The sequence below is a fragment of the Lepisosteus oculatus genome, chromosome 15 (assembly GCF_040954835.1).
Source record: "Lepisosteus oculatus isolate fLepOcu1 chromosome 15, fLepOcu1.hap2, whole genome shotgun sequence".
Classification (NCBI taxonomy): Eukaryota; Metazoa; Chordata; class Actinopteri; order Semionotiformes; family Lepisosteidae; genus Lepisosteus; species Lepisosteus oculatus.
The window spans coordinates 30,393,160-30,415,191 of NC_090710.1; the positions used below are offsets into that span (position 1 = coordinate 30,393,160).

Here is a 22,032-nt window from a genome sequence, read left to right on the forward strand (position 1 = left end):
TATGTTGATGCTCTAAATAAAACGAATAAAATGTAATCAATATCCATTACAAACCTTTTAAAATATGTCTTTAAGTCTTTGTTTGATGTTATGTCATGTGTTAGCTGAATGATTACATCTCTTTCTCAGTTTTACAGTACAGCATTGATGAGGACTGAATGTTTTCTTTCTCTCTGCATCTTCAAACACTTTTATCCCGGATGAGTGTGAAAGTCTCACCCTGCATTTACTTTCCAGGGAAGTTTGATCCCAAAGCCATGAGCAACTTCTATGACAACATACAGCCTGGCCCTGTGGTGCCCCCCAAGCCAACAAAGAAAGGTGAAGCCTCCTTTCACATCTTTAGATTTTCTAAAAGACATTGATGGGGGAAAACACTAAAACAGACAAGCATTCTCTGCAAGAAAAAAAAGCTTATAGCCAACAATTAAAAGGCCTGCCGAGTGCAAGTGTTAACTTTCCTGCAGCCTGTCCCTCTGTGAAATCTGTGAACGACCAAGACACTTTCTGACGTTTCCTTCTTAACACCTGTGACAGAGCTGCAGTTTTGACGTCTCAGTTGTGTAGGCTGTGACACTCCGGACTGTGAGTCGAGGCTTTTTGCCAAGTTTGTGTCTCTTCTGCAGAGGGAGGGTCAAGCGCCAAGACTTCCTCCGGGGCGCCGCCTAGGGACGAGGATTTTGAAGGAGCTCAGTGGAACTGCGAAAGCTGCACTTTCCTCAACCACCCAGCGCTGAACCGCTGCGAGCAGTGCGAGATGCCGCGGTACACCTGAGCAGCAGCAGCAGCAGGTCGGCCAGCCCCGGAAAAACCGCCCCATCCGCCACCCCCATCCCGTCATTTCGGAGGAGTGCAGGAAGGGCCCGCAGAGGCCAGCCTCAGCACTGACCTGGCACCCCCCCCCAGCAGGGGGGCAGAGCTGCGAGGTGCATGCTTCCAGAACCTCTCCCAACCCGTGAAAGCCACCCGCTGAAGAAGAAGGACCCGGAGTCAGCGCACGCTTCCCGCCGGGAATCTTTTTCACATCCCTCTACGTTCACTGTGGCTCAAGGAGGTCGGGCAGTCAGCAGTGGAGTTGGGATGGAGGGGGGGGCGGGGAACAAAAACGTACAGGTTGAAAAAACGTAAAGCTAAAGGAATGAAAATAGGAAGCTTTTCCTGTGACACTTTTTTTTCTTTTTTCAGACTACAGGGCAAGCAATTCTCCGCTGCTGTGCAATGAAAAAGAGATGACTATCGGTCGTCTATATATGCTGCTTTCTTCAGGGCAACAGCGGTCTTTGCGAAAGCGACCTGGGGCTGGGGAGGGCAGGGCAGGGGTTATTGCACGAGCCGAGGCGAACGGCCTCGTGTGTGCAGTGCGTCCAATGTAAAGGCTCCAGAACAATCACGACTGCTTGCATCACTCGGACATCGCCTGCTCCCATTCCGAAGCCTGGGCTGCGCTGCTCTGCGCTGCATGCTCTCCCCTCCTAAGGACGGCCTTTCTCCTTTCATCCGATAAGGCGTAGTGTGTTTTTATACCGTGAGGTTTCCTTTTTTTAAAAAAAAAATGCATAGGAAAAAGAAAAAAAAAAGGACAAGGATACCTGCTTCTGTAACAGTCCGGCGAACTCACACAAAACCGTGAACTCCAAATCCCGCTCAGGAAGAATAGTGCAGCCATGATGAGGGCAATGGCATGTGATCGAAGTTTGCTTTCTGTTACATTAGCATAAGAGCTTCCATTCAGTGGAGACAGCAAACTAATAATTACAGCACATGCCGTTCCTTGTGAACGCTCGCAAAACTACTAGACCTGAAAATAATTGATGATTAAGTGGCTGTACAATAGTATTGGTCTGATATCACTTTATTTGCACATAAATGATAATCCAGATCTTGACATGAAATGAGAGATTGTACACAGCGTGTGAAAATTTTTAATAAACAGTGTTCACCTGTTGAATGAAGAACACTAAAGGACTTGCAAAATAAATATATTACTGGTACTTTTATGCATATTATGCTATACTGTATTCTAAAGGTGATGTTTTATCGTGCGGATGCTTCAGGTTGCTGTAATATTAATAAAGCACTCGTTCTGTGTTAAGTAACTGTGGGGTCTGAGGGACACAAAGTGTGAATAATGTGCGTGTGATTAGGTCTGTATGACTGTGTTGTGACCTCATTATGAAGATATGTGCCCTTCTCCCTCCTGCCTTTGTAGAATTCAAAAGCAGTTTTTTGGGGTATCTAATATTTTGTGCATTCAGTAACTTTTTAAAACAACAGTATGCCTCAGTATATATATTTTTAAATCCCTGTTTTGGTTGTCCGAGGTTATTCTGTGCTTTATCAGATGGGTATCTTTAACCAAAACTGAATGTAAGAATAGACTTTGAACGTCTTGTGTGTGTGAAATTTCTCTTCCACATCCGTCTCTCTCAGATTTGGTACATAATCGAAGAGGCAGGAAATGTCTGAGGAAAGTGCTACTACTGTAAAACATCTGCTTGAAATAAGATGCTGTCTTACATTTTAATAAACAATTAAGTGCAGCATTGGAGGCTCATGAAGATCACAGTCATTTTATTCACTCAAGTTCTGAATGCTTTATCAGAAGAACTGCTTTTTAGTTATTTGCAACTATAGTAGACTGGCTGTTGGAGCTAGCGTTTTTCTTCTCTGCTCCAGATCAAGGAATAATCATTTTCTGACACTTTTTAAAACATCTTTAGCCTTTCACTGAAACAATTGCATAGCCACCAAAACTTATTTTATGAAAGTTTTTTTTTTAAATAGTTTTATGGTCACCCTACCTGGAATCTCTAGTTATTTATTGGCTCTGTTTTACAGGTGTACCCCAGGACTGCCATATTGAGGACCTGTGTATTTGTGAGGAGGACATCCTTCTGACAGTGTGATTTGTCTTTTGATGTCCTATGAATTCCACCACACCATAGACTAAATTAATGTCAACTGTTGGCATCACTGCAGGTGAAAACCTGGAGGAGCTCAGGCAGCTCCTGGGTCAGTCAGTCCTCGATATGACCAAGGCCTCAAGCCAGCGGCCTCACCTCATGCTCTACAAGTGGGTACCTCAGTGTGCAAATAGTGGTTGAGCCACTGTGAAATAGGGATTTTTTTTAAGTGATCTGGTCTTGTCAATTTAGAGCACTGCAGAAGCACCAGCGCTTGTTCCCCTTGATATTGTACAAATCAAAGCCTTTCATTGCCTTTTTGTGGCAGTGGATTCTTACAAATGATCGAGTCATTACAGTGAGTCCAGTGAACCATGTTGTCACAGCAGAAGAGCATCTCCACACCAGCCTCTGCTGTCCTAACGACAAACTGATCAGATATTTGAGTATGCACTTTCCGAATATTGCATCACATCTGTTGATAAGGTGGATGCTGCACATTGTTGGGGGTGGAGGGGAGTCCCCATTACCTGTAAAGTGAAAGTGGAGTGGAGAGTCCAGAAAAGCGCTATAAGTGTAAGCAATTATAATTATCTGCAAAGAGAATGATTTATCCGAACCCAATATCAACAAAGTATATAACTAAACATTATAGTTCTCATCTAACAGGAGTTTTTTTTTTTTCCGCGAGCTTTAGGGTGTTCAACTTAACATATCCAAATTATGAAGTCTGTCAACTGAAAGCAAAACTCAAAGCAATGTTCAAAATGTGCATTTAATTTTCGTGCAAATGTGTATCAGTGCTATTTCTGAGCATTGCTGCAACTTGTTTGGCTTTTTCACCCATGTATAAAAATTAAATTTCAACAAGATGTGCCCCTGAAGCCAGTTTGATCATGTGAGCGTGCAGCACACTGGAGTCTTCTCAGTTGCAGATGCTCTTTGAAATGTCATGAAGGTGTCATTTATCTGTGTTAACACTGACACTGTGCAGCGGTATTTACTGTACCTGAAATGCTGCTGTGTTTTATTTGTGTACATGTCATGTTTATGGCTTTAAGGTCTCAGTGCCTCAGCTTTATTTTCTCTCCTCAGGGATATGGATATGAGAGGGGTGCACAACATGGCGCAAACAGCTCATTACTTCCTAACAGGACGATGGCTCTGTGTTGTAATGTTTTACCTACAGTTAGGTTTTAAAAGTGAGAGAAACTGTTGGAAGTTAGAAATCGCTTCTGTCTTGGCACCAAAAGCAGTATTTCTCTTTATAGGCCTGTGAAAGGTGGAGTGAGATTACCACTCACTGTCCGAAATATTAGGAACGCCCCACCATCTGGTGTTCAGTTGCAGTCATTGCAGCCTACACAGTAGTTCCATCATGTTCCCCTGGGATTGTACTTCATTTGAGGAGTGTTGAATTAAGCTCTGTTACACCTGTACAGTTTTCAGCAGTAGTATCATTTTTCTGGCCAGGGAGGTGGTGAAAGTCTGCCTCGTGCTCCTCAACTTCGTATTGTCTGTTCCTGTGAGGTAGCCTTATCTTTTTGTACCTTGAAAAATCACATCTTGGGATTTTCTAATATTTTGATTAGTATGTTTCTCTGTATTTATTGCACACATTCTCTCTAATGAGAATTATGCATTAGCTACTGACACTTAAAGTTACTGTTTTTAGGATATAGGCAATTTTCCTCCATTACTTGAAAAAATATCCTCTTCCTGCAGCAGAAAATCTCCCTTATTTCTGTAAGACTGAATAGAAATATTTACTCGTAAAACACAAATAATAAAATATCTAAATGTTGAAATTTTTAAAGTTGATTACCCATTAGCCGGGGGAAAATCATTCTAACTTGTAAGTGAATAAAAAAAGACTATTTCATAGGCTGAAAGTGATCGTCTGCTCCAGGTTGACAGTGAGTTCCCCTTAGCTTAGGAAGACAACAGGTAATTCGCTAAAGCAGTGATGTCACAGTATAAGTATTTATCGCTGACCCTTAAATCAGTGACGGCTGTACAACGAATGCTAAGCCATTTGCAACTGAAAGATAAAATATAGAGAAACACTTCAAACATGGTGTTCTTGAACCTATGAGTGAATTCACTTGCAGATCAAGAGTTTTCTTTGTGTAGAAAACTACAATGAGAGAAACTCCGAAACAGGTTTACAGATTTGTCTAGTTTGTAAGTGTGTGCGCCTGCTATTAGGACTTTAACCAATTGTAAAATCTTCAGTCTGGTTTAGCCTGACCTGTGGAGACTTCACCATACTGTAGCTGTGTAAATGTTTGCTGTTTACTTAAGCTGCTGTGTTTGTTCTTCCTGATTGCCTTCCTGGATCCTTTAAGTTCCAGCTGTAGTAATGCAATGAATTGTACAAAGGCAGCTGGGCAAATGCATGTGTACTACTGTCACTCAGCAGATACAGCCGTGGTGGTTGTATTCTTTTCCATTTAGAAGCTCAAGTGAGGGAATTGTACAATTGCTGAGAATTACTGAATAAACCGTTAGAAACTGGTATAACAAGCGGCACTGGAGAACTGTCTGATGTGAAGTTCAAACCTTGGCTGCCTTATTCGGCTGCACAGATGATGCTTGAGCTGACTCCCTCCACCCTTCAAGCATGTGACTGCACTGGGAAGATGTCTCCGTGGGGGACGTTGCGCTCGTCCACCCACTGCTCCACCACATGCTCTGGTTTGCAACCTGGTTACACTTGTAAATAATGTAATATATTCCAAAAAATAAACTGTATAACAAAGGCTCCAGTCTTGTTTTTAGCGTGATTGTTCCAAAATGATTTTTTTGTTGTTTTAACTTCTGCCTTTTTTTAGAAAAAGGAAATTGGTATTATGTATGAACATATTCTTAATGACTACCAGTGTATTACCCTTTTAAACAATCAGTTAATCTAACCTTGCTGAATTATTTTACTGAATAAGTTTTCTAAATACTAGCATGAGAAAAAAATACGAGCTGAACATTTGGAATGCAAGGCCTCATGTGACCATTTTATTGAGATCAATTTACTTGGAATTATTTGTCCAAATTTCCTCTTAGTTTATTTGTTTTTGAACAAACAGGATCTGCTATGATCCCCATGTGTCAAACACAGCAAAGTAGCCCAGGTTCCAGTAAGGTGTCTCAGGTAAAGCTCACTTTCCCTGCAAATTCAGTGATGACCAAGCTGTGGCTTATGTTGCGTTATCAGGAATTTTGAATCTTTTTTTAGTCGAGAGCATCAGTGCCCTGCTTTTCATGTCCCTCTTTTAAGTATTGAGAAGTTCTAGCCTTTTTTTGTACAGAGTGATAGGGCGAAGTCACAAGTAAACAAGTAAGGAACAAGTAAAGAAAACACAACGTTTCAGCCGTGGAGCCTCCTTCAGGTGTGAGAAGGCTCCAGGCTCCTCTTTTCAGCAGGGAATAAACCTATTACTTGTTCCTTTGCAGCCTATGCATGCTGACGCAGCGCCCCACCTGATTTATTTAATATTTGTTTTAAAAGAAGCGGCAAAGACAGTTCTAATAATGTTCTTCCCTGAGATTACTGTAACTGGCTTAAAGGTAATCAAGTCCTCTGTAGTAAGCAGGGTCAGCAACGGAGCCAGATATTTATCCCACAATATTTATTTTGTAATGTATAAAATACCGTTTACAAAATGGTCCATCACCTAAATATAAAAAAACATGATCACAAACCTATTTCCTTGCCAGTTTAAAATGTATTCCTGTCTTTCTTGGAAAATAAAAACATGATTTCAATTATCAAGCTACCCTCACCATAATAAATGTATTTAAGATAGCCAAGCAAATGGTTTCAGAGGGAAATAACGGACCTAGTTTTGTTTGTTTTTTTCAGTTAAGCTTTAGTAGTTCTATTTCAAACTGCCACAATCTTTTTTGTGGTCATAACTATTCCATTTCTCCAAAAGACTGATTTTTCTAACCGTCTAAACTAGGAACTTTAATGTGTATGTGTTGTTGAATTTAAATTTAATGCAACAGTCCAGCCAAGTAGGTCAAACTGACGTTTGTTCACAACCTCCAGTATTTAGGGGATTAGGGGAGCCCTTTACACTGTTCTGGGGTCGGTTAAAATAATTCAATAACATCATACATCTCAAAAGGTTTTGCGGTGCATTCTCAAAAGTTAATGAATTGCACTTGAGAGATTTGTATTCTCCATGTTTACATGTAACAGATTGCAGTCTTGACATGTCATGTATAAAATCCTCTTAAGTATGTAAGGTGACTTTAAATAACCGCACTTTACAGAAGCCTAGATTATTCTGACACTATTTTGGTATTGTGCCAGACTGTAAGGTGTATCGCTGGGGAACTGATATCTCAGATATTTAAAAGTTAATAACACATTTGAAAGTAAAATATAAACACTTAAGAGTACTTTTACAGTAAATCCAAGTAGGATAATTACAAATAAGAGGGGGCAGGAGACAAGGCAGAAAAGGCTTTATCGGGGTCCTGTTGGAGACAACTTGGCTTAAAATGGGTCAGACCCTTCTGCAGGTCCACGTGAAAGGCCAGCCACGAGCGGAGGCTGGCGCGGAGGTCTTCTCTTCACTCCCAAGCCATGATCACTTTGCTGAAACTCACAAACACGCCCTTGTCGGGTTTGCTGCAACGGAGAGAAACAGTTAGACGTCTCTCACAAGAGCTCAGCAGGCCTAGCCCTGGGCGTTCAATCAGAGGTCAGGGGTGCTAGGTCCATTCTGAACTGCGGCTATCTTTATTTGACATGCTTTTCTAAAATGCTGTGTATTTACCCCGGAGCACAACAGCAGTACCTCAGCTGAGGATTTGAAACCACAGTTCCTGGGTCCAGAGCCTTTAACACGGTGCAATGCTGCCTAAATGAAGTCATTACTTTACCTACTCATAGCTTACCAATTGCAGAAGTCTGCTTTTGAAGATGGTTTCTCCTAAACCATGATTTGTTTACATAGAAATAAAAATCGTGCAGTGCGTCACAGATGCTTCACTTGTCTTGCCATTGTTAGAGCTGGTGTGAGCACTTGGGGCGCAGCGTGGTTATTGGAAGTAAGGTACCGAAAAACAACGAATTCAAAACCGCGTACTGTCCGCCGATTTCATCATGGATGACTAGCGCAGGTCACCCCCCCCGCTCCCCCCAGGGTAACAGCATGCGCGAGAGCCTCACCACAGGTAATAGCGAACTCCCTCGAAGGTGCCGTTGTGTCTGCCCAACTCGCCGCCCTCCAGCTCCACTCCCAGGTAGACGTCCTGCCGGCCGGGCAGGTTTCCGACGTACCTCACGGTGCCCTGGCTGATTCTCCCTCCGGGCCGGGAGAACTTCACCAGGTGCCCCACCTTCAGGTCCGCCACCCCGCGCGGGGCGAAGGGCCGCCGGGGCAGGACCGGCGCCCCCTGCTGGGCTCTGCAGCACACGACAACACAGTTCACCGTGACTATTTCAGCAGCGCTCAGCTCATCGACGGCTGCGTGCCCCCGGCCTGCAGATGATCGAGCCTCGTGAGAGAGGGGCCGGAGCTCTAAGTGTACAGAAATGAACTGGGTTCTTCTTTGAGTCTAGGCCGAGACAAACAAAGTTGACTGCCACTGCGCCATGCATCCCTGCAACAGCAATCTGGTGGCTATCACTGTGAAACACCCCTTATAGAGTGTTAAACTTCACCAGGAATCACAGATGACCTTCCTCTACTGCATTATTCCTTTTAAACGTTAAAGGAATATTAGAATGTCTGTACATGAATGTGAATGAGACATTAGAATACAAAATGCATTACAGAATACAGTTTATGGCTTTTCTTGTAGTTGTTTCAGTGCAAATCCATTCCAATTCCAATTCCTAGTTCACCCTTGAAACTCTTTGATATTCTTGTTTGTGACAAAGCAACGGGATTCTGCATTTGACTTTGGTAACGCTGACTCATAATGTTTCCGAACACATTCTGTTTACTCTAGAAATGAAGCGCTGTAAGAATGTATGGGTATTTAATCGACTGTGACAAATACCTAATACTTAAAGCACTTGTTCAAACGCAAAATAAAGGTAAAACAGCTGTGAAGTTTGTGTCATGACTTGTCTTTTATCTGTAAGCCTTTACAATACAGAAAAGCAGAACATAATTCTGTGACAATTGCACTGTCTTCAGTAGTCTTACATGTGGCTTTTTCTTCCTCATTCCTGTGTAAAATGAACCAAGGAAACCAAACAGCATCTTCTCCATGGGAACAAATGAATACGTTTTGTGCTTTGTTTCTGTGTGCCTAAGGCTTTAAAAAGTTATTCCTGAAACTTCCAGTATGACCCACATTTAAACTGTGCTATGTGTTTTCAAAGGTTATTTTTAAAGGTGTTACCTTTTTCTTTAGATTGAACAATTATTTTCAAGCCAAATACTTCCATTTTGAAAACGCCAACTGTTAAAGAATTTGGCCAGTGTAAATGCAGTGTAAACTTACTACTACAGAATAGATGTTAGAGCACATGTCTCTGAAAAGTGCAATGTCAGAGCTATCCAGCCTTTCTAAAGGAAAGCCCCACGACACCTATGAGTGTTATAATCCAATAGAAGTTTGATGCCATCTGACAGATGGTGCTCTTGCACAAGTTGAGGAAAACCCTGGGTAGTTCAAGTCCAGAAGCTTGTCCACTTGAACTCTACTACTTACAATCTCCAGTCACAATCCAGAATCACACCAACAATGTCTGTGTGTGAACAAGGTTCAGCCTCTGCTCTGAGTAAAGAGCCTTTCTGGTTGCCTCACTGTGGCCATCAGGAGTGGCTATTGAGGTGTCTCGGGATCTAGAGACAGGGGTCAATATCTAGCTACTGTAGTGTCAACATTTGCAGCTTCAAAGCAAGAAAAGATCTGAAGTTTTAGTTTGATCTATCTTGAATTCCTGTCGCTCTGCAGTTACCTGCTCCTGCCCTGACTGCCGAGGGCCGGTCTGTCCCAGTCAGCTGTGGAGTGCCCATTGGCCAGTGAACTCGCCACAGTTTTGCAGGCCAGAGAAGACTGGAGGTGGGTATTTGTCTGACTAATGGAGCACATGTCGTCATCACTCTGGGCATCAGAGTCATCCGATGTGGCTCCTGACAACAAACAGAATGAAAAAGAAAGCAATCAAAGATCAGAGCTGCGCAATGTTCCCTCTTCAGTGTTCGGCCCTTCATTCAGTTTGAGCTGTATTTCCTTTACATCTTTGAAACAAAGTATATTAGAGTTAACCAAGTGACTCTGGGTGACAGCTCAAAGTCTTGATCAAACCCCAGTTTGCTTGCAGTGCTTTGTGCCAGTCCTCACCCTGCAGTCCCTTTAATGCTGTGGAGATATACAATGGCTGTTTCAGACATGTTCTGCTTATGCTGCTCAATGACTTTCTTGTCATTGCTTGCTTGACTGTGTATAGTTTAAAAACAGATTTACGAACCTTATTCTATTTGAGGATTGCAGGAGGTTTTTCAACGCATTGAGGAATTGCCAGGCTTACAGTAAGTAGCAGGCCCAAACCCCTCTTCATGTAAATCGTTACTAACGGTAAAAAAAATCATCTGTGGCAAATAGGCAGTGCAGATAAATCGAGTCTTTCCAGTAATTCAGAAGCTGGATTTCCGCTGCAGAAGAGTCAGCAGTTTTGGTGTGGCTGGGTATCACATTCCACAGACAAGGCAAATCCCGGGCAGATGGTACCTGGTCTGCTGTGCTCTGCGTCCGTGTCTGCCCGGGCTCTGCGCTGTGGCGGGTAAGAGCTGCCTGTGTGCCAGTCTCCGGCAGGCTGCACTCCTGGCACTGCGGGGCCATGCCGGGAGAGGGGGGGCTGCAGGGCGCCGTCCGATCGATCTGCAATCTGCCTCTGTAGGACCTCTGCTTTCGCCACAGGCCACACACAGGAACGGCATCGGGGAAGAAAGAATAAAACCACTCACAGATCAAAATCAGTGTAGGTAAGGACTGCAGCACAAAGGCTTTGCATGGTAAGAACTTTCCCTGGAACTGCAGTTTTATGAGAACCATAAACCTGTTTTATGCCTGTTATCTTGTTTCTTTAACAAACAAATAAATAGGAATCGAATACTTGGCAGGGGTCTGGGGTTCTCTGTTTAGTCAAGATGCATACCTTGTTTGTAAATATTGTGACTTGTATGTTGTATGTTCCTCTTGTGTGTTGCTCGCTGTGCGTATTACCTTGTTAGTAAATGTTTAAAACAAAAAAATCCTAAATAAAATAAAGAAATAGTTAATTTGCAATTGATAATTCTAAGTGATGTCTACCCCACAAAAAAGATTAATGTTTCTTTAATGTGAAATTCTAGAGGTCGGTGTTATTTTGGTGCAATATAAGTGATGTTTTTAAAGGGGCATCCTTCTTCCCAGTGAGACCCAGCCTGTGTGTCACAGAGCCCTGTCAGGTTTAAAGAAGTCACTGTACCTTTAAAGGCTACCTGTCTGGAGGAGGAGGAGTTCCTGTTGAAGCCAGCCAGGAGGAAGTCGGTGCTGTCGCTGTCCAGGGAGGCGGGAGAACTGCTGTCCCTGGGCTGCCGCCTCTCGCGGGCTGGAGGCGACACCAAGCAGCACAAGCGTTAGACACACAGGTCACACGCCCACCACCAAACTGCGTGCAGCAGATGCACAGACATGTCACAGGCATTACCGAGAGGAGCTGAAGCACAGGATGGAAACTCACGAGTTCCCACTTAAGAACAATACCTATTCTGACTTTGAAGTAGATGTACTTTATTTCTTACAACCCAAACATATTTCTTTCTTCCTAAATGTTCTACTTACACCATGTCAGACCTACAAGTATTTCAAACGTGTAGCGTATTTCATGGCAAACCTCAAAGGGCACCTCAGCACAAAACGTGGTTGTGTAATAGAGGGGCCCCCATTAAGCCATTACTATTTATGAAGGTTTTGATCAATTTAGCGAGTTATGTCAGGAGTGGCCGACTGCAGTCCTAAAGAGCTAAAAGATGTCTATATTTTCATTCAAATGATTTCCAAGCTACTTAATTGAAAAACTGGCTTTAGTAGCCAAAATGAAGCAGTTCCAAGAGTTTACTAAGTAATAGTAATCTAGTAATCTAAGTAATCTTGAGTGAGATCATGGTGACCTAATAAAAAACCTGGATCAGAGCCTCTCCAGGACCAAGGTTTGTCATGCCCAATGCTGACACCAAACAAGATTCTGCTTTCCCTAAGGGTATTTATATCCTGTGCTTTTCTGGGGGGCTTTTTGTTGGCTTTCGTATGTTTTCAAGCTCAATTTGTAATAAAGAGTTCTAAAAACGCTTAATCATGGAAAAAGCAGTATTCACCCTACACACACAATAAACACACTCCTTGATATTGAGCACCAGAATATGATAAAGCAGGAAAAGGGTATGAGATGTGAATGCAATTAAGATAACGGAGTTGTGGCATTTGTTGTACATTGCTCAGTAGGCTTTTAAATATTTGAGTAAGTAATGTAGTGTCTCCTATACTGTGCCCTCTCCTGGTGGGAACTGGGAAGTGAAGAAAATTATTTGTCATAATCAAGTCTTTTTTACTCATGTACAATACTTCTATCTCCACTGTCACTGACAGCCACTCATTCCACTAACAGCTAGGGTAATTACTGTACAACTAACTCATTTTTCTCTCTTCACTGTATTCCTTGGCGTATTGGTATATTCCTCCGAATATTCATACACACATAAAAGAAGAGGAGACCAGGAAGAAACAAATATATAATTTCACACTGTTTTGTTGTTTTGAAAAATAGCAGACTGCACATAAATCCAATTTGATTCTTATAATTTATTATTCTACTTTTCAGTAGTGTGGTAAACCCTAATAGAGGAGATGAGAAGCATGATTTGAACAGTGAGTTTTATTAGGGTAACTCATCTAGCTGAAGAGGGGGATGACCGAACCCCCAAACCCCCTCTTTAATGAAGAATTAGCCAGGGAGCTGCTTCCTGGGTGAAGGTGGGTGGGGGGAGAGATGTGCAAACTATTCACTCAACCAGGAAGAGGGACATTTATACGTAGGCAGGTGCTAACAGATGAGATTAGGTTTTCATCTCCTCCTGTTTGAATCTCCATTGGGTGGAGCCCACACATCAATACATGGGATACAAATAAGTATCCAAAAGCCAAGTCCAGATCTGTAAGTGTTCTTTAACACTGAGAGGTTCCGTTTGTAAGCAGATTGTTTTACACGGCAATGAACATTCCCGATGGGATCTGCGGACTTTCTTACCTTCCCAGGACAGGATCTGGCCCTCACCGCGCCCGTTCATGCTTTCCCACTTCACACCTCCCTTCCTAATTCCAGCAATCGGGCAGAAACAGAGCAGTTAAGCACCAGTGTCCTCTGAGTCACAAAAGCACAATCGGTCAGAAGGTCCTCATCTTCTACAACGCCAATTTAGTGTGCTAATACTAGATCATCAGTTTGATGGCTGCTGAAAGCCAGAATCTTTTTGGTGTTCAGCCTGGGTTTGTCTTCCAGATAACCCCACCATAGCACTTAAGATACATTTTACCCCCCCAAAGCCAACTGGGGAAAAAAACAGCAACTTTTAAACAACCTTCAGTGTTGAGTGTTCAGTGCATCAGTGTTCCAGGGCCGGATTTTGGTGTTCGAAGGCCCTAGGCACTTTCACTCCGAAATGTGCAAACAGAGAGGTGAACGCCAACTGGTTGACATGATGCACTTTCAACTCTTCTCATGCTGAACCAGGCGATTGATGGAGCGAGTCGAGCCACCATCACTTCCATCCTTCTAGTTTCCAGAACAGCCGCTAGAGAGCGCATGATTATTGATCTGGAGCACCTAGAGTCGACCGCAAGCATGTTGTTTCAGCTCGTTTTTCGTGAGTCACTGGTGTTTCCTTACTTCTTAGGCCTTAAAAATTCTTACAGTGCCTAATGGGAAATCTGGCGCTGCAGTGCGCCTTCATCTTCATTTTTACTTCTGTACTATTTCCAGCTTTTCTCTTCCACTGACCAAAATCAAATAGCAGAATCTAAGGTAAGACTTCTTTGCCAGTTATTTCTTTGCCTGTTATTGGATTACAGATTCAACTGCACACAGAGAGTGCTGGATGGGTGTGCTGCAGGGAAACTGTTCAGGACCCTGGCTGAGACCCTCCGAGCAGGACTGGTAATGGCAGGGGTACGGTACCTGCGCTGTGGTGGAGAGGGCAGGTCTGTGGGCCGGGCCGGCTGTCCTGTCACTGTACTCAGGCCACCTTTGAGCCCCGTACTGTGTTCAAGCCTGTGCTGCACTCCTTCAAGTAAAAAATGAACAGCCGATTATAATTATTGTTTGAAAATCAGATTTGATATGTAACCCCCCATCTATGCTGACATAATGTAAATGCAATAGTTATCTATATTAAAAAACACATAATATAAGGGTAAAATGAGATATACGGAAGCAGAAAATTACTTTGTTATTTTGTGTATATTCTGTCTGTAGACCCTAAAAAGTAAAAAAAAAAAAAAAAAAAAATCAAGTTTTCCTGCCAGGAACTTGAAAATACAAAATAAATCAGTTACCGAGTTACAGGAATTAAGTTTTTTCCCACTTTTGCTTCATGTGGTCCCATACCCCTCTCTCTGGTGTCCTTCTCGCCGCCCATAATGGTTCTCAGGAGCTGCTCATGCTGCCTCCTCATATCCCAGAGTTCCTCCTTCAGCCAGCGGTTCTCCTCACTCAGCCCGTGATTGGTCTCTCGCAGCTTCCGAGACTCACAGCGGAGCCGAAAGACCTCTCCGCCGGGGTCCAGGCTGTCTCCATGGCAACTGGGCTGTCGGGGCTGCCTGTCGCTTGTCCTCCAGTGTTGAACAGAGGTGTGGGTCTAGTACCGGGACAGAGGAGGCATTGAAAACCACAATCAAACCGTCAGGACCCGCTGTGAGAGACTGTTCCTGTTAAAATCAAGCAAGATCTTGATTCTGAGGAACACCAGGGTGCGGGGCATGAAATTTCAGGGTAAGCACAATAATAATAACATGGCTACCATTATTTCCTTATACTACCCAAGAAATGAATATGCACATGATGAACTGGCACAGCGTTTAGCATTGCAGGCCCTGGGATCCTGGGTTCAATTCCTGGGGTTTCATCCAAGTGCTCCAGTTTCCTCCCACAGTCCAAAAACATACTGGTAGGTAAACTGGCTTCTGGGAGAATTGGTCCTGGTGTATGTGTGTGTGTGTGTGTGCGCGCCCTGCGATGATCTGGCATCCTGTCCAGGGTCTATCCTACCTTGAACCCACTGCTTGCTGGGGCAGGCTCTGGCTCCGCAGTGACTCTGGATTGGATCAAGTGGTTCCCCAAAATGTGGGCGTAGAAAATCTAAAATAATTTCCTGTCTTGTTGTGTGGAATAAAACATTTTCCTAGCTGATTCACGGTCTGCACTGAAAGGTTAGAATCTAAATGGGAGATGGAACAGTACATTTCGCAGACCTGCTATGAAAGAAGCTCAGTGCCTTTACCCTGGTGCTGGCCAGTTTTTGCAGGGCGTCCTGAAGCCGGTCTTCATACTCGAACTTCATCTTGGCCATCTCACTCTTCATCTGGGAGATCTCCTCATCTGCTCTGGCCAGCTCATGGACTGCATTCTCATTGGCCTCTTGCAAGTCATTGATATGGCTCTTCAGATCAGCTGTGTCCAACACACAGTGACAATGAAAACACTCCTCTGCATAAGACAAGCTACAAAGACAATGCTTTTGCTTTCATATTGAACACTACAGAATTCTGTTTGAGAGAAACAACAAACATAAACCCTGTAAACTGCTCAATTTAAAAATGTTTATATTGTTAGTTGTAACACAGGCATGTTTAAAAAAAGACATTTATCCCATTAAAACAATAAGTGTTTTGGAAAGCATTTATTTCTTAATGTTCAAAGTATAAAAATGCAGCGGAATCACTTGTAAAAGGGAGAGAAATGCTCTTCACTTCAAAACTGAGGTTCCATACCGATCTGTCGCTGCAATATGGGTGGAGCTGTGGGGTTAAAGGCCAGCTGGTCTCGCTCACTCTCCCTGCCCCTGACCTGCTCCTCAAGCGCCTTCTTCTCCTGGGGGAACACAGACCGTCTGAACTGAAAAAGGGCAGCAGAAAGAGTAAATGTCTAGCAATGTTGTTTTGTTTTTATCAGTAGCTTCAGAACGCAATGTGAAGAAGAATTCCAATGGTTAGAAAAATGTGGAAAATAAATCTCATTTCTTAATTGCAACAGTTTAATGGCTTCCCAGAGTTCTTCAGTGCTGCTTTAAGAGGACACACTGACCCTCCAGGACCAGGACTGGGGATCCCTGAACTAGACAGTACTAGGTGTTCTGGGGTAAGAATGATTCGGTTCCACTGATATTCCAGTGTTGTTGAGGAGTATTTTTAATTCATTTGTCAGCTTACAACCTGAATCTGCAGAGACGATCTCTGTTTAATTAGGGGACCCGTTGACACAGAACATTTGGGGTTTGCTGGAAGGTTCCAGGACAGCTATGGGGTTATGACGAGGCTGACGGCGGTACTGTACTGCACCTCTCTCAGCTGGGATATCTCCTTCTGCCGCTGGGCCAGCATGTCCTGAAGCAGCCAGACTGTGTCCTGAGGTTCATGGCCAGAACCGGTCTCCTCTGCAGACTCCCTCCTCTTTAACGAAAGCAAACAATGTCACTGTCATGCATCAGTATTATCACACTCCGAAAACAGTGAGGATGACGCTCGTAATGATGCAATTTCACCTAGAAGCCCCTTTTCATCAAGCTCATCGCATCAACGGCACAACAGGAGCGAAACAAATGAGGGGGGAAAAGACTCGGCAAGCTGACTTCATGAAACCAAGACAAACTCTTGAAAGTTTTTTAGTGAAAGCTGTCTTTGCCAGCTGCGGAGGGCTAGACATCCTGTTGCCTCCCTGTGGTAGCTTAGAACAGTGCTCCCCTACCCTTTCCATCCCTTCCATAGCTGTCAGAGTCAGCAGCACACTGGACTCAGCACATGATCCTTCATATTATAAATACAACTCATTTCAGTGCTGAATCAGAGTGATGAAATCTGCCTCTGGTCTAGGTCATTACTCCTGGCCCGGCCTGAGGGAATTTCTTACAGACACCCGCTGTTGTAAGTGACACCTCAGAAATAGCTGAAAGGCAGGATAACATCAACAGGAACAGCCACTGGACCGCAAGGGTTTACTAACCATTTAACTACATTACCCTCATAAATTTTGTTTACAATAGAGCAAAAACATAAATCTTTACCTTGGAAAGCCTTTAGGTTTCTGTGAAATATAATTGATCACAGAGGCTTTTCACAGACGGAACAACCTGATGATAAAAACTAGGCACAAAACACTTCATGAAAGCCGTCATGTCAAAACTCTTTACAAATCACTGAAGTGCAAACATGATCAAATTTTAATTAGCTATATAGCACACAATAGCAATAGCAAATATCAGTGATCTTCTGACAGAATCCTTTATAAAAATACTTTTTTTCCTCCCCTACCCTTCCTATAAGGAGGTTCTTAGTAAGGAGCATCTTAGTCTTTGTCAGATGAAGTGGATAATCAAAGCACCCCTTTGTTTAAATCCCGTGTGCTTGTAAAAACCCACAGCTACAAAACAAACATGTCACCTGCACTTTACTAGACCGCTCACACAAAGCTCATCGCACCCGAGGCACAGCTCTACAGATCACAGGGCAATCCAGCAACAACAAGACCGGATCCATTTACCTCCTCCGTGCCCGATGTCCAGCCCGTGCCTGTGTGTGTGATGGCGGCTCGTTGTTGTTGTCACGGAGGCAGCCACAGAATTGGGATGCCTTGATCCCTGATCAGCTATGGGATGTAGCCGCAGCCCTCTCCTTTGATTACGCCACATGCTTTGTGACTCGCAATTCACTCGCCCCTCTCAGGCACTCAAAGCAGCCTGCCACGTGATGGCCCTTACCAATGCATCTAATTCACTCTCCCTATCGCTGCCTCCACAGCTCAAAGACCTGCGGCGCTCCTCTGTCTGAGCCCCAGCTGGTGGCTCCAGTGTTATTCCTCTTCGATGACAAAAGCCGCAGGAGAAAAGAGAGACTGGCAGCAACGGTTTCATCTGGTTTCTTTCTAACAACATTTCCTGCAGCTCCTTTGTGTGAAAAATCCGTAACAATCTACCACCAAGCGGGACAGGTTTAGAACATTTTATCTGCCTGTCCACATTTCATCCCGAGCTGACCATGCACACAACCTGACATTTGTTTTTCAGAACTTTGCTTTCACATTTAAGCATCAAGTCATTCATGTAATATTTAAAACAAATTTGTGTTCTAATCTATACACATGCAAAGCTCATTCAAAGACAGATTAGAGTTTTCCAAGCGGACAAATGTTCTAATGTTTTTAATAAAATGCTAAGGTTCTAAGATTGGCCCACATTTCCCATGTTTAATATTATACGGAATGTATGACTTTAATGCCATATTGTAACTTTGTGGTGACTTCATTAAACTCAATACAGTGATGGGAAGCATCTTCCTAGACCAAGGCTCTTCATTCCCCTTACAGTCATCTGCAAAGAAACCTTGACTCGTTTTATATTACAGAGAACACTCTTTCTCTTTTTCGATCCAAACTTGCGGGACAGAGGGTTCTGATTAAAGTCGGGCAAATGACTCCAAAAAGAGGCTCGACACATTCAGCCCATCCTGAGAAAAAGCTGTGATGTCATCTGTACTAGACCACCAAAAAGGACTATAAACTCATTGAAAAATGTTCTCCCCTCTGCCCCCTTTACCAGCGAATAGTTCACAAGAGGAGAGGTCAGCGCTTCAAGCAGATACAATTCCTACAGGAATGAACTTTGTTTGCTGTGACTTATAAATGATAAGGACTCCAGTAAAACCCCTTACAGCACAGAGAGTCGATCAAACAGCTGCCAGTGAGAACAATATTGTATTAGAGTTCTCCAGACACTCGGACTCAACCTGTCCTCATCCATTTCATAACTCTGCATATAAAAATTCTTCTTCAAATGTGTGACTGCTCTCAAAACCATGGTTTTTGATTCAATACTTAAAATTCTGAGACAGAACCACTTGCATATTGTATCAATCATTCAGCCCGTGCCCCACTACACATGTGATTAAATATATTTTTGTGGGAGGGTGCCTAATAAATCCTGCCCAAACCCAGACAGAATGCAGTTCAGCACTGATATGTTCATTCTGCTATCAAATACCCTGTTTTCTGTGATCCGTTAGGAGTGGTGAACTTACTGAATTTACTACACCATACTGTTCCTGAACTGCGTTCAGGCTTTAAACACTGAATGAGCGCTGGAGACGAAGGCAATTCCCAGTACCTGGCTGTGGCTCAGCAAGCAAGTCTCGGACTCTGTCACGCTGCCCGAGGAGCAGCTGTGTGTGGACCCAGCTGTGTAGACTGTGGTGACCCAGTTTGTGGGCTGGGATCCCAGCGCCCCTTGGTCCGCTGGAGCCCGGGGGAGGAAGGAGGCCGCGTTCTCAATCTGGGAGCTCAGCAGCTGCTTCAGGCTGTTGCTGGGGCTGGAGTCACCCACCAGAGGGCTGCCACCTCTTTCTTCCAGGGGCGTGCAAGCTTCGACACCTGAGGCACCGGGTGGGGACCCGGCCAGTTCTCGGCGGGGTGACGGATTCCCCAGCGGTTTGAAGAGGAGCTCATCGCCAATCAGGTCTTCCACCACGTCTCCACAGTACTTGTCCGTATTTCGACGTCCTCCTCCCGCCACGTTGCCGAGGCTGCGAGAGCGTTCCGGGACGCTCCCGGCCACCCCGGCCTTTTCCAGCCTCTCACTCAGCGAGTGGGTGCGCTGCATTGAGCGCCGAGGCGGCACCTCTCCGGCCCGCGTGTCCTCCCAGTCTGGGAACACCTGGCTCGACGGTCCAGGGAGCAACGGGCCGGGGCTCCGGTTTCCTCTGGAAGGGGACTCTCCAAGGCGGTCCGGAGCCCAACGGTGGTCTTGCCTGCGGCCTCCGGGAGCTTTCTTAAACACACCTGGATCTTCAGAAAGCGCGGCGGGAGCTGCACCTGCGTCTGTGTCCGCTCTCCGAGTATCTGTTTCTGCCGGGGAGGACATGGGTGTTCGGGGCTGCTCGTCGGGATCGTGACCTCAGGGTCCTGTTAACTGAACGGATAAAAAACGAGTGGAAAAACGCAGACATTTTGCCGTTTTAAAGACCAAGGGTTGACACCAAACTTCGTATTCTGTCACCTGCTATTTTAAAACAAGGTATTTTTTTTCTAATCTTACCGTGTTTTTAAGTAGTGGCGTGAGCCTGTTTGTCAAACAAAAAAAAAACAAAAATCTCAATTGAAGCCCAATTTAGAAGGGGTACCCCAATGAAGGGGTACACAATGAGAGCAGTTACTTCTGTGTTACTATTCTGTTATTATAAAGCTATTGAGATTACAACATACGAATCCCAACTAAGGTTCCCTAAACGAAGTGTACTGAGGGACGCTCATGCAGAAACGTTACCCTCGATATATACTGTTATAAATAACAACACAGAGAGAGTATCTTCCGCAACCAAAAAAAAATCAAGAAACTTTACAATGGATCCTCGTTGTTAACGTATTTTCTTACCTCTAACTATGCATAACGCAACAACAAAGTGATAGAAATCTCAGTTGCAAGTGCTGGGCTCTTTAAAAAACGTAGTGTAAACTGCATCAACAAAAAACAGGAATCCCAGCTTTGCAGACCTTTTTTGGAAAAATAACACACCAGTACTAGGGAGATTTTCAGTGTGTTGCTGCCTCACGACTGGGAACATAAAAGTGAATCTTTCTGGACGATAAATAATTATTTTTAAAACTGCCCCCTTAACATACGAGATAGCCGATACTGTAAAGAGACACACGATACACGACAGAGAAAAACTATGGAGGACCACGACATACAGTGAAATCTGAAATATTACCAGTGGAGCGTTTCAGGTGCAGGGCGTTTCTACTTTAAAGCCGTGCCTTACAAATAAGTTTACAAATAAACTGGCCCTCGCAGTACACGGGCTATCGTAGCAGACACCACCTCTTACTGTATACTTAGATTTTATACAGCGAGGCAGGCAATACCAATTCAGTACTCTTATCACTTTATTAACCACGGCTCTCTTCATTTTTAACGTGAACTGTGGTGTTTTTAATTACATTCAGTACCCGTACATAAATGAGATATCGTTTAGCATAAGTTCCTTCGTCGTCACCGTCCTCATCATACTCACCGTCACGGCTCAAGCAGCGATCCCACGGCGTCTCTCCTGGCAAGCCTGCCGTTTACAAGGTGAGCCACCAACACACCTGGTTACCTGGTTACCCTGATGCAGGGCTTCAGGTTTTGCCCGCGGGAAGAAACGGCTTGTGCCTGCTGTCGTTAACGCTCCTCTGGCCCGACTTCGACCCGTTGGCAAAGCCAGGTTTCACTCCCAATGATAATAGGAGCGATGGCTTGAGTCCTCAGCACGCCGGGACTTGCCCGCTTGGACCCTGTGAAAGGGGCTGCAAAAAAAAAAACCACGCAGCCTTGGGGATCTTTTCGGCAGATCTAATGTTACTTTGTTCACCCGCTAAGTAAACGATCACACACTGAAGCAAGAGCGACTTCACTCTGAACCCACTGGATAGCTGGATACATCACCTGCTTCACACCTGAATACAGTACCTCGGAAATTCCTCTCGACGTCCGAAGATATTCTGGTGACGGTCTCCTGCTTTCACTGAAAAAGCCGTGGAGTAACCAAACAACCCCCCAAAACATCCCTGAATTTGTGGGTGATAACGGCAGATGCATCCAAAGAATGAAATCCCGCTACTAATACGATATTTTGTCTGCTAGGAAATAGTTGCTAGAAATTATTTTCTTCTATACGGTGCTGTGTGGTTTACGCCATACCAATGTTATGATAGTGTCTTCATTAAAAAAAAAAAACAAATGAAAAGATGACTGAAGGAATGGATTATGATTTGTAAATTTTAATGTTATTCACCCAACCCCAAACCCCAAAAAAGAAAGAGCAAAGAACTAAAGAAACCATAAAACTTGTGTCATCTTATTTGAATCTTAAAATGCAGCAG

The 22,032-nt window shown here is 44.0% G+C and overlaps 2 protein-coding genes across 5 annotated transcripts in view; one reads left to right on the plus strand and one right to left on the minus strand.

Moving 5' to 3' along the window:
• The window catches only part of tab3 (TGF-beta activated kinase 1 (MAP3K7) binding protein 3), a 29,063-nt gene extending 23,398 nt beyond the window's left edge, over window positions 1–5,665 (plus strand). For all 3 annotated transcript variants that reach the window (XM_015364300.2, XM_015364302.2, XM_015364301.2), the window contains exons 6-7: window positions 238–321; window positions 627–5,665. In XM_015364300.2, the coding sequence (XP_015219786.1) occupies window positions 238–321; window positions 627–775 (233 nt within the window). In that variant the 3' untranslated portion in view covers window positions 776–5,665. The remainder of the gene's footprint in view (window positions 1–237; window positions 322–626) is intronic.
• A 188-nt stretch (window positions 5,666–5,853) lies between these two features.
• LOC107079474 (uncharacterized) lies at window positions 5,854–21,687 on the minus strand. 2 transcript variants are annotated; one of them, XM_015364005.2, is made up of 13 exons: window positions 21,183–21,687; window positions 19,280–20,080; window positions 16,464–16,574; window positions 15,897–16,020; window positions 15,407–15,576; window positions 14,515–14,764; window positions 14,086–14,191; window positions 13,159–13,223; window positions 11,341–11,463; window positions 10,602–10,775; window positions 9,829–10,003; window positions 8,083–8,319; window positions 5,854–7,539 (listed from the first exon to the last, which is right to left on the minus strand). In XM_015364005.2, exons 2-13 carry the CDS (start codon window positions 20,030–20,032, stop codon window positions 7,482–7,484), a joined length of 2,346 nt encoding a protein of 781 aa, XP_015219491.2. In that variant the 5' UTR covers window positions 20,033–20,080; window positions 21,183–21,687; the 3' UTR covers window positions 5,854–7,481. The 2 variants fall into 2 exon arrangements, with proteins under 2 accessions (XP_015219491.2, XP_015219495.2); XM_015364009.2 differs by having other exon boundaries at window positions 5,856–7,539; window positions 15,897–15,996; window positions 21,183–21,685.
• Between the last annotated feature and the right edge of the window lie 345 nt (window positions 21,688–22,032).

Coding starts and splice junctions, on each gene's coding strand:
- LOC107079474 (XM_015364005.2), bottom strand. CDS start 20,032: ATGTCCTCCCCGGCAGAAACAGATACTCGGAGAGCGGACACAGACGCA. Junction 13,224..14,085: donor CCCTCTCCACCACAGCGCAG/GTACCGTACCCC, acceptor TGCTGGAATTAG/GAAGGGAGGTGTGAAGTGGG. Junction 7,540..8,082: donor GGAGTTCGCTATTACCTGTG/GTGAGGCTCTCG, acceptor TCTCCGTTGCAG/CAAACCCGACAAGGGCGTGT.